Here is a 12,702-nt window from a genome sequence, read left to right on the forward strand (position 1 = left end):
AAGTCTTATTTTGAACGACTGTTACTTTCAGTCAGAGCATGTGTATATATTTTTAATGGGCATGAATGACTTTTCCCATGAGAAGACAAAGACTCTAACTTGTTCACATACTTTGCACACTATGATGCGTGTTACTTGGCTGCAAACAACCCTAACTACATGTGTTTTCTCTCTGCTGTATCAGATTGGCATTAGGAGGGCGTTATTTTGAAGGTAGGCAGGAACAAGGACAAAAAACAAGCACCAGACAACTAAGATGACAGTATACCACGAGATTTCAGTCAACTGGCATGACTTGTGATACACAAAGCAATGTCCTCTATTACTCAAATACTACTGACTGTTGAGATCAAACATTTGAAAACATCTTGAAATGGAGAATATGGGGGGGAAATAAGGAACCTCCCCTATCATCAATCCCTTATTAAACTAAGCTGCTTTCACAGTACAGAAGTGGTTTCCACAGTAAGCATGTGCAAAACTCACAAGAAAAATAATATTTTAACATATCATTATGATTTTGAACAAAAAACACAGGTTGCAAGAAATGGATTATGAATTTTTTAGTAAGTGAAACATAAAAGAACATTTGGACACCACTGAAATATGTATTTATATTGCCAAAAAAGAAATAAGATTAAACTAAGATTCATAAGCTGACCCCACAATTTAAAGGACAACATAAAAGATTAAAAACAGTCAAGGTAACACTGAAGAACAAAGCCTGAGGACCTGTGCTACCAAGTACAAAGATTCGTTATGAAGCTACAGTCGATACGGTAGAGCAGAACTAGTTCAAGAACAGACAGAAAGGCCTATACAGTGGAGGTCAGAAACACACTCATCCACACAAAGTCAATGGTAAGAAAAAACTTCAACTGTGGTGACCCAGCTGTTCCACTTCTGATTCAGCTCCATGCTAAGGTGTCTTAGAAATTAGAGGAGGATAACCTCAATAACTTGGGTCCTGCCACTCATGTGCGAGGCCCAAATGGAGTCTGTGACTCCTGGCTTTGGCTTGGCCCATCCTTGGATTCATCCATTTAGGAAATGGACCAGTAGATGAAAGATCAGGATCTCTTGCTCCCTCTCCCTCCCTCCTTGTCTTCCAAGCAGATAAAAACAAATGAATAAAATAAACAAACATTAAAATAAACAACAAGGGGCTGGGCTTGTGGCCAGCCCTATAAAGCAGTCATCCCAGATAAGCAGAGTTCCAGTTGAGCTGCTCTACTTCCGATCCACCTCCCTGATATGCAACTGGAAAAGTGGCAGATCATCACCCAAGTGCTTAGGTATCTGACCAATAGGGCAGATGTAGACGAAGCTGCTGGCTTTAGTCTGGCTCAACCTTGACTACTGCAGCCATTTGGAGGTAAATCAGGGATTGAGCAACTTGTCTCTTCCTCTCATTATCTAATTCTGCCTTTTCAATAAATAAATATTTAAACATAAAAAGCAAACATCAGTACATGTTTCAACTTTTTAAAGGATTATTTATTTTAAAAGAATTATTCATTTTTATTAGAATGGCAGATATACAGATATGAGGCAAGACAGAGAAGAGAACTTTCCGTCTGTTGATTTACTCTCCAAGTGAGCACAACGGCTGGATCTGCACTGATCCGAAGCCTGCACCCAGGAGCTTCTTCCAGGTATCCCACACAGGTGCAGGGTCCCAAGGTTTTGGCCTGTCCTCAACTGCCACAAGCAGGGAGCTGGATTGGAAGCAGGGCCACTGGGGTTAAAACCAGTGCACAACCAGTGGAATCCCGGTGCAGGTAAGGTGAAGACTTCAGCCACTAGGCTAATGGCTTTGTGGGTGTAGTGGCTACAACAAATTACTTTGACCAAGTCTGAACCACTTGTCTCTTATCAAACTTGCTTATCATTGCATTATCTCTGAACACAACATATTTGAAACGTGTATGGAAGAATGAGTATATCAAAACACAGAAAAACCTTGTGATGACTACATTTTAGGGTAACTCTTTAAAGAAAGATGCATACTGCTCTGAGTGGCTTCTGGATTTCCACCTAATATTCAGAAAGTAAGACATCATGAAGTCCCCAAAGATCAGTATTCCAAACTAAACAGTGTCCATATCCAAATACATATCTTGAAGCTTTAACCCCCCCAATGTGATGGCATTCAGAGACTTGGCCTTTCAGAGGTAATCATGCAGGGCTGGTGCCATGGCTCAGCAGATCAATTCGTTACCTTCAAGCACATACCAGGATTCCATATGGGCACCAGTTCTTGTCTCAGCTGTTCCACTTCCCATGCTGCTCCCTGCTTTTGGCTTGGGAAAGCAACAGGGGATGGCCCAAAGTCTTGGAACCCTGTACCCATGTGGGAGACCCAGAAGATGATCCTGGGTTTTGGCATAGGATCAGCTGAGCTTCAGGCATTGCAGGCACTTGGTGAGTGAAACTTTCTCTGTCTCTCCTTGCCACTATCTTTCCATTAAAGCCAAGCAAAGTAAAATAAAATAATAATAAAAAAAAAAACACAGCAGATGGGAGCTTTCTGTCAGTCACTATGTCTCAAAACAATCTACCTGAAGAGACTAGACCAATCTTCCCTTTCACCAAGAAATGGAACACAACAGTATTCTCTACCTTTATCTAGGTGATTTTTACCAAAATGTAGACTTATGTGTTAACCCACATAACCATAAGTATAACATCTGTCACACTTCTATATATAAATACATATATATGAATGGGTATTGTTATAACTCAGCTTACTAACTCTTTCAGGCCATCATTTCTTATTATCTTTACTGATCTTTACTAATGAAAAGGGAACAATGTGGTAACTGGTGATTTATGGTCAATAATTGCTTACCTTTAACAACGGGCAACTGCAAAGGTTGGGAAAGGAGAGTGGAAAGTTAACCCCAAGAAGAAAATCTTTGTTTTTCAGGAATCTCTCGTGGCTCTCGCCTTCTGACTCTCGCCAGGAGCGCAGCTGATGGAGCCTGTAGGAGGCTTTCAGAGACAGGAAACTAGCTAACCATCTGCAACAAACCACAGCAGACATGCTCATTCAGTGCTCCATGGAGTTGTGAGAGCTGTTCACAGCAGTGAGCAACCATCCAAGGGTTGTCTCCCACCAATATCTCTTATGTAAATCTTGAGCATTACAGAAATAGGACTTTCTTAAATTTCAATTAAGCTACTATTTCAAACTTGAAGCTAAAATCCTTCATAAATCTCGCTAGTAATGAAAATATTACAAAAACTACCACAAAAGAAGTCTTGACGCAAGGCAATTATTCCTAATGAATTCATGACACATTATATAAAGTACTCAAATGATTAAAAGCATATGTCAAATAACATACAACTGAACTTTTTAGAATATACGAGATAGGATATGCTGCCAAGTACCACTAACTGAATGAATCACCAGTTTGCTCGAAACCTGTACGTACTAGCAGGACAAAATAAGCTAACTTGAAGCTAGTACTTGGAGATCATCTTCCTGCATAGGAAAGAAAAGCTTAAATATTTTTTATTTGAGGTATACCATGAAGCAACATGTAATTAAATGAGCAAAAGAAAATTTACTATTCCCATGTAAATAACAAATGCTATTAACAACAGAAATAGAACCCGAGGCTTTCTAAAATTACATAACATGAAATCATTAATTTCAACTATATTCAACTATAGTCAACAAATTCAACAAATTCAACTATAGTCTCTTACTCCTAACTGCTTTCTCATCACAGAAATGACTGGTCTCTTACCTGGCCAAAAGTCCTTGCAGCATGAGGTTTGCCATTTCGGCTGGAGAAACATCAATAAAGCGAAGAAATGAAAAACAACTTTCTTCATTAACACCTGGAATATCAAAAATGATGTTAACACCAAGAGTAAACCAAGAGATAATTGTCAGCTAAAGCCTATAGCAGTTGCTGCATTCTGCCTTAAGAATTATCAAAACCTCTTGACAACTTCATGGAGTTGTAAATTTATATTCGTTTCCTTGTTGTTAATTTTTGTGTGTGTGGCTTTTCATTTAAGCGGATGTATAGTAATTGTGTTATAAAGATTATGATATTCAGATGTGAGGACACAATACAGTATGCATCTCTACTTCTAGATCAAAGATGGATTCCCAATGAAACTGTTAACTATATCTTACAAATAGGATGCTGGACTCTATGAAACTATATCATAAAATGATAATAATATATTTTTTATATATATGTATATATATATATATAATCACAACATTTTAAGAATCTTTTGGGGTTTTCTTTAGAGATATATATCTAAAACCAAAAGATTCTTAAAATGTTGTGATGTAGCCACTATGTCACATCTTTCTATGAAGATCACACAAAAAAAATCTTGATTGATACATGGCACACATGGTTCAGAACAGAAGTAGCTCAATAGTCTGTGGTTTTTAGATTCTTGGCTAACTGCTTTTTCTTTGTCATACCAGGTAAAAGATTCCAAAACTTGGACTTACTTTTGGACACTGGAGTCAGTGCTATAGCATAGCAGGTTACACTGCTACCTGGAGTGCTGGTATCCCATATGGGTGCCAGCTATTCTGGGTGATCGACTTCCACTGCCATTCCCTACTAACGTGCCTGAGACAGCAGCAAAAGATGGTCCAACTTGGACTGCTTGGACTGCTGCACCAACATGGGAGACTGGGGAGAAGCTGACTCCAGTGTCCCACAGGTGCAGGGTAACAAAGGCTTTGGGTCATCCTCTATTTTTCCCAGGCAACAGGCAGGGACCTCGAGGGAAAGTGGTGCAGCTGGAACATGAACTGGTGCCATATGGCGGTTGCAAGGCGAGGATTTAGCTACTGAGCCATCACACCGGGCCCTCCTGGACACATCTTCTACTGCTTGGTATTAGTATACAGAGATTGGAAAGAGAACTAATTTGCTTACTTCAACTGTAGCAAAGCTTTAGAAATAAAGGCCTATCATATAGGCAAAATTACTTCCAGCTCCAAAGTTCTCAGGGAAACAATGAACATCTTGGTAAATCCCTGACACACCTTCCTTTCCATGGATCATAAAATTTACCTTTCCTGTGGAAGAGAGACTGCTGAATATAATCTGGTGCGAATGGAGAAAGAAGAATTCTTAACCACCTATAAAGTGAATAAAATGAAGCCAAACTCAAATACAAATACAGGAAGATCAGATATTCCAAACAAATAGTACCTTAGATTTCTCATTGTAAGATTCTTACATTATCAAAAATAATTAAAGTACAAGACAACACAAGTTTAAATTAATCTCATTTGATTTAGCAAAAACAAAGTTATCAAATTTGATGTTTAACAAAAAACAATTCAGCATTGTAAGTTGCCAAATACAACATTAAACAAACATACCAAAAAAACAAAAAACAAAAAAACCCAACTAAAGTTCTGGCCCATATGTGCCTGCTAATTTAGTTAAGTATTAACCTGGAACTATCACAAAGAACTTATAAAAATGACATGTGTCTCAAATTTTCAATTGCAGGAGAACATGTTAATGATTATTTTTAGAACAAGGTCTACTGATCTCCACAGCAGGCGCTTTCTAAACCCATCATTCTCAAATGTTGGTTCATAGAAGAATCCTCTGGCAAGAGGTGAAAGTCTAGATGTCAGAATCATCCTACTTTGGAGATGCACAATGGAGTAGGCTACAAATTTTTGAAAAGTAAATTGTGTTTAACATATCAACAGCTACTCAACCTCTACTAAATTTATCATTGATTCTGTAAAGAGGATAATTTTAAATAATCTGAAATGCAACCAGTCCTATAAGTACAACTCCAGGCACAGAATAAATCCCTATAAACCAAATGCAATAACTGAGGCTTTTGAAGGCATTTATTAACCATACAGTAACTGCTGCATATACATATCTGCGTACAAGTGTACATTCCTGTCTTAGACAGGCAACTAGAAACTTTAAGGTTATCTAGTGGAAAACTTAATAGTGCTCAAATTCCTACCCCAAAACCAACAAACAGCAGTCAATGCTTTGCTTAAAATTAAGCTTCATTGCTGGGGATATTACATACTCTCTACCCAATTTATTCACTCAGACATGAAACCCAAAATTACAAAATGCACACAGGGTAAAAAGGTATGAACACCTGCTCACCTGTCTCGTGAATGGTTAAAGACCCTGATCTGTCCATGACGGTAGATAAACTTTGAAATCTGGTATGGCTTTAGGGAAATATGAAATGGAGACCACGTTTCTTGCCGTTCAAATAATTCTGGGTGATTACACACCTAAGAGCAAGAGAAATGGTAAAATAATAGTTATATGCACACACCATACTCAATGAACGGAGGGGGAATCCTGTATCTCCAATGTTTTCTCCTACGAACATTTACTCTCCCATTTTTCATCTTTTCACATCCCTTATTTGTTATTAGCCTAGGGCCTTTGTCTATAACTGGGCTGGTAATGGCATCTCCAACATTGGCTGACATCAGCCCTTACCTTCCGAAATTGCATGACCAGATTCATGAGGCTGCTGGTGGTGTTCTGCGCTTGCTGGGTAGAGCCCATAGAAGACTGCAATAAATCCTCAATGGAAATTTTGTTCTTTAGTGCCTGATACAACAGCTTTTGTCGGCTGGTCAGTTGGCAGTACATTAGAATCTCAATCTAAAAAACATTTGGAAAAACAGCTTGTACCAAAATTCATTATCACCTAGAACTTGACAACACATACAGATCAGAGCATGATTGAGAAATCAGTACTTAACAGAAATTTAGTATCAGTAAACTTGTGATGTGGGTATTGATCCAGAGAAAAGTATGAGTTGCATTCTTTAGTTGACTCTCTGGTCACAGGTGTTCTGTCCAAGCAATCGCTCCATTCTAGTAGCACCAACTAAAAGCTTTCACAGAACCTTACCAAAAATATATCTTCAAATATGCCCAGACTCATGCTCCTAGCTAAACATGACAGTACTACTCAATCTGTAGTAACTGCATATGTGATATATCAGGCAAAATTAGTACCTTTTGCACTACTTACTCAATTGGATAATAACATTACACCATTTGTTCAGTCTGCTAAAGACAAATCCTAAGCAAGTTCTGATTAGAGTCGACTCTGACGTTTGTCACACACCATTTTCTACCACTCCTAACACTCAACTCAACCTGAAATTTACCACTATTTCCATCACTAACTGCACACTGTCTTATGAGCTAGCCTCGACTGCTGTTACATTTCGACATTTCAGCCTTTAATCTTATTAAGTAAGACCCTTAGCTGTGCATTACTGTGTGTAAAATATCAAAACTTCTCATCTAGGAATTAAGGCCTACCATGACCTATCGACACTGTAGTTCTGGCCTTCCTATCAACATATCCTCTTCCTATGTATATTAGCTACAATGGCCTAAATGTTTGCCAAAACACAGCACATGTCTGAGTGCTACTCTACTGCTGCTCAGAAGGCACTCATTGCCTGGTACACTGCTTTGAACGTATTGACTAGTAAATACCAGCTCATCATTCAAACACAACTCATATGTCATTTCTGATTTCAGGATTCTCTGACCTTCACTAACAGAACTACAACAAGATTAGAAATATTAAAGGTTAAGAAATGTTAAGAAATGTGACTGAGGCACAGTGGTTAAGAACCAGACTATTTTCTGACCACCTTTATACTCACAACACTGCATTACACAAACTATGACACTGCTCCCTTTCTTTTTTTAATTGGAAAGTCAGGTACACAGAGCAAAAGAGGAAGATCTTCATCTGTTGCTTCACTCCCCAAGTGGCTACAAAGGCCGGAGCTGAGCTGATCTGAAGCCAGGAGCCCAGAGCCACCTCTGGACCTCCCATGTGGGTGCAGGGTCCCAAGGCCTTGAGACATTCTCCACTGCTACCCCAGACCACAAGCAGGGAGCCGATTAGGAACTGGGGCTGCCAGGACTAGAACCAGTGCCCATATTGGATCTTGGCACAAGCAAGGCCAGGACTTTAGTCACTAAGCTACAGCGCCAGTCCCCACTGCTACTGTTCTAAAGACTCATGATAGTAATGATACAAGGATCCATGCTTGGATAGAATTTTCCTCTGTCAGCTGCCTTCTCTGTGATACTATTATATTTATTAGGTAAAATCATCCAGTTTTTCAAAGCAGCTTTTAGGAAAAATAACTAGTAGAGGTACAATGCAACTCCTTTCTTGGAATAAAGGTATATGTCTCCACAACAACCCTACAAAGGTCATTACTGATTTCAAAATGACTCAAAATGCTTCCCGTGGTAACAGAGAATCACCTGACGTTGTCAAGAAATGTTGATGATGCCTTTAAGGCAGAAAACTGAATTGTAAACAACAGTTATAATCTATGGAAGATGGTGGCCAACTCCAAGGACTGGAAATGAAGAGAAAAAGTAATAGAGGATTCACAAAAGAATTACATGAAAATCTGGTACTGATCCTCCACAAAAATACGTGTAAACCAAAATTACAGGATTTATATAATAATAATAATAATCATAAACAACAAATCTCAGCCTGAAAGACATTAAGCTTCTACATCTAACAGTCATTTACAAAATACAGTAGATAGAGGGACATGTCAGACATCACAGGATGGAATCAGTGAAATCTATTACACGGGGAACTCCACAAAACCTCTTGGTTTCCTCAAAAAGTGCAAGGTAAGAAAAGATGTGAAAGAGATATAGTACCCAAATGTCAAATGTAGATCTTTCAACCAACAAGTTCTTTCAATAAGAGTTTACACAAATAAGTACATGATATACTATCACGGAATTATTGTCTTTAATAGGACTAATAATTGTCATATATTTTCAAAAAGATCAAATCTTGAACCAACTTGTACCCTAGTGATTAAGATGCTCACATCAATATGCCAAAGCTTGATACCTGGCTGAATACTCTGAATCCAGTATACTGTCAATGTAGACCTTCGAGAGCAATAATGATGGCTCAAGTAATTGGGTTTCTGTCACCCAAGGCAAGTTTGGATTCTGTTCCTGGGTCCAGTACAGCCTAGCCACATTCACTAAGGGAAATTGAGGAATCAACTATGGAGCTCTCAAACAAGTGAATAAAAAAGTAAAATGATAAGAGGCAGCATTATAACATGGTGGGGTAGGCCACCAGCTGCAATGCATGCATCCCATGTAAGTGCCCGTTCATGTCCGTTTTTCTTTGCTTCCAATCCAGCACCTGAGCTGATGTACCTGTGAAAGCAGCAGAGAAAAGCCCAAGTATCTGAGCCCTGCCACCCACTGGGGACACCTGGATGGAATTCCGGCCTCCTGGCTTCAACCTGGCTCACCCCAACAACTGATGTCATTTTATGAGAGAACAAGCAGATGAAGGTGGGACTCACTTTAGGTCAACTAGAACCAAAGTACTTAAGCCATTATCTGCTGTCTCCACATGTATATGTAAGTAAGAAGCTGTAATTCAAACCAGAGCTAGGAGCTGAATCCAGGTTATAGAACAGAAGTGTTCCAAACAGGAGCTCACATTTGCACCAAATGCCTGACCTTGACACAATCAAATTTACAGGCATTCTCCATGCATCAAGGAATTTATCACCCCTGGAACCATAACTTGGTGCATAGTAAAGGTTTCTTTCCTTACCTTATCAGACAACTCGTTTTCCACATCTTTCTTGATTCTCCTCAGCATAAATGGTTTCAAGATCATGTGTAGGCGAGAGAGTTGATCTGAAATGCCAGGAGGCCCCTCCACATTACATTGATTCAACATAAACAGTCAAAACAAATACTAAGCTCAGCCGTCACTAAACCTTTTATATCACAATTGTTTCAATAATTCTAGGAAAACAGATTTTAAACTTCTTTTAAGTGGAAATTCAAAGAATATTTTCTACACCATCATGCTAAAATCAACACCACAAATGAATTAGGCTCTAGTTTTCATTAGAATTTACTTTCATAGTGTTTATGCTTTCCCAATGATAAGATTCTTGTATAGGTCTAACACAGGCTATATCTGACTTCCAGTGTTCCCCTCAAAATCATTCAACTGCTAGCATTTTAACAACTTGTAGTATAAAATCACTAAAGGACATTTCTAATTATAATATCATCTCATACCGATGTAATAAGAATCACCAAGAATGCTCTTAAAATCAGGTAAGCATTATTCAACAAACTCAAAAGTTTAAATATTCACAATAGAATCAAACCTAATACACGAGAAAAAGTTCACAAAAATGATTCCTCTACTACTTTGCTTTTTCATCCTTAAAAGAAAAAGTCTTGATCCACCTATACAAAGAATATAATTCCAAAGTTAATTTTTGGGGATGTATATGAAAGATGAGAATTCCCCAAGCCAAAATGTTTCATTTTTTTTTTAAACTAAATCGTCTCTGCTTTAAGTAGTCATGACTACTCCTCAATTAGTCCTTTTTTTTCACTCGCTCAATGATATACAAGTCACATAATTATTTTATCAGAGAAACAACTCCCCATCTTCTAGGGGAAAAAAATACAAAATTATGTGATTTCCTACATGAATACAGAAAATTAAACGTAGCTCATAATAATACTCACTTTCATCAATGGCAGATTTATTTTCAGCATGGCTCTCAATGTCCTTGGAAAACCATTCATTAAATTCCTCGTGTGAATCAAATAATGTTGGCATAATGAAATGTAGCAGAGCCCAGAGCTGAAAAGAAAAAAAGAAAAAAGAAAGAAAGAAAATAACTGCAGGACAACAAAATGATCACAGGTGAAGGTTCACCAGAATCTGGAGTCAGAGACTGAAGAAAGTTTGGAGGTAGAGCTGTGTGTTTGTGTCTACACTGGGGCAGGGCTGGAGACTATTACTTTTCAATTTTAGTGTAAGAGCATCTCTCTATTATTTGGGAAATATTTTCAAAAGTGGTCACTACTACATTAGATAAAGGAATAAATACATCATTGGCATATGTCAGAGAATAAGAAAACTAAATGATGCCTAAAAGACAACTCAGGTTTGTTTTGGTTAACATGTTTAGCACACAGCAGCAGCACTACAGAGAGGCATGAGATAGAACCCTATGCTCTTTTGTAGACCAACCTGAATCTTGACCAGTGCCTACCTCAGCCATCGTGTTCTGGATAGGAGTCCCAGTGAGCAAAAGTCGATTCCGACACTGGAACTGTAAGAGGATCTTCCAGCGCACACTGTCCAATAAAATGATTTACACATTTCAGCTTAGTAATCTTTATCTAATTACCCTACCGACACCCCATATTCCTAAAAATTTAGTTTTACAAAAAACAATACTCTCAGAATCAAATACTTTCCCATTTATACAACTGTAAAATATTAATTCAACAAAGCTGAGGAATCCATTCTATATTGAAATGCTGATTTCATGGCATACAAGAAAAACAGCCCAGTGTAGAATCCCTTCTGGCTTTCAAAAGCCTCCGATGCTTAGTCATTTTCACTGATATAAGCCACTTAATAAAAAAGTAAGAGACAGTATTAAAACTATTAATCTATGAACTCAGATACAATAATGAAGGAATGAAGATGGGACAAGAACATACAAAATGAATGTTCAATGATCCCAGTAAACATGCATGTTTTCCCTCTACAAAGTGAAAAATGAAGCAACATGCTTCCGAGGATGTAAAGTCCCATGGGCAATACACCCTATAACTATTTAGTAAGAACTGATACGTTCTGTGCACTCACCATGAATTCATAAAACCACAAGCCTAAGGTTAATACCTTATAGCCAAATACTTTCACCATTCAATAATAGAATTCCTGGAGATACATTAACAACCAAGGGTCTGGGCCTGGGACGATAGCGTAGTGGTTAAAGTCCTCGCCTTGCACTTTTGGGATCTCATATGGGCGCCGGTTCTAATCCTGGCGGCCCTGCTTCTCATCCAGCTCCATGCTTGTGGCCTGGGAAAGCAGTTGAAGACAACCCAAAGCTTTGAGCCCTGCACCCGCGTGGGAGACCAGGAAGAGCTCCTGGCTTCGGACTGGGTCAGCTCCAGCCGTTGTGGTCACTTGGAGAGTGAATCATCGGACGGAAGATCTTCCTCTCTCTCTTTTCCTCTCTGTATATCTGACTATCCAATAAAAATAAATCTTAGAAAAAAAAAATCCAGGGATTGAGATAAGCATAGAAGAAATGGACAGAACTTCCAATCCACACAATTATAATGTTATAAATTCTGCTTGAAACACGGATCTAAAATGATCCTCCCAACAAAATAGGTCAGGGACTCATCTTTATACAAGTTTTTCTTGAAAAAAGAGCTATTAAATATAATAATGACTGAAGTATGGGAATAAATGTTTGTGCTCTAAGCATTAATATACGCATCCCATGAAAAACAGTAAAGAGGCCTATTTGGCTGATGCAGAGGAACTGTCACAATCTTCCTTCACATATATAGAAACACATGCACTTATTGTACCAAACCCGGGACCCTATATACCTGGAACTACTCTTGAGTGCCTGAGCCTCATCCAGTACCATGTATTGCCACTTGACCCGCTGGAAATACTTTACGTCCTGCACCACCAGCTGGTAGCTGGTGATCACCACATGGAAGGGTGCATCCTGAGTGTAGAGGGTCTTCTGCAAATACAAAAGGGGAGGAGTCAAAAGAGATTGCTAACAATTCATAATGGGGTAATGAGATTTAGACTCTT

At 38.6% G+C, this 12,702-nt stretch overlaps 1 protein-coding gene across 1 annotated transcript in view; it reads right to left on the reverse strand.

Annotated features, from left to right (window-relative positions):
- Positions 1-12,702, reverse strand: part of INO80 (INO80 complex ATPase subunit) — a 114,933-nt gene that overhangs the window by 61,298 nt on the left and 40,933 nt on the right. Inside the window, exons 16-24 of the mRNA XM_040969963.1 lie at positions 12,486-12,628; positions 11,120-11,204; positions 10,587-10,704; positions 9,646-9,731; positions 6,492-6,659; positions 6,144-6,277; positions 5,064-5,131; positions 3,759-3,852; positions 2,852-3,023 (exon numbers count right to left, since the gene is read on the reverse strand). Coding sequence (XP_040825897.1) covers positions 2,852-3,023; positions 3,759-3,852; positions 5,064-5,131; positions 6,144-6,277; positions 6,492-6,659; positions 9,646-9,731; positions 10,587-10,704; positions 11,120-11,204; positions 12,486-12,628 — 1,068 coding nt within the window. The remainder of the gene's footprint in view (positions 1-2,851; positions 3,024-3,758; positions 3,853-5,063; positions 5,132-6,143; positions 6,278-6,491; positions 6,660-9,645; positions 9,732-10,586; positions 10,705-11,119; positions 11,205-12,485; positions 12,629-12,702) is intronic.

This window comes from Ochotona curzoniae, unplaced genomic scaffold (genome assembly GCF_017591425.1).
Source record: "Ochotona curzoniae isolate NIBS_2020 unplaced genomic scaffold, NIBS_Ocur_1.0 scaffold_4701, whole genome shotgun sequence".
Taxonomy (NCBI): Eukaryota; Metazoa; Chordata; class Mammalia; order Lagomorpha; family Ochotonidae; genus Ochotona; species Ochotona curzoniae.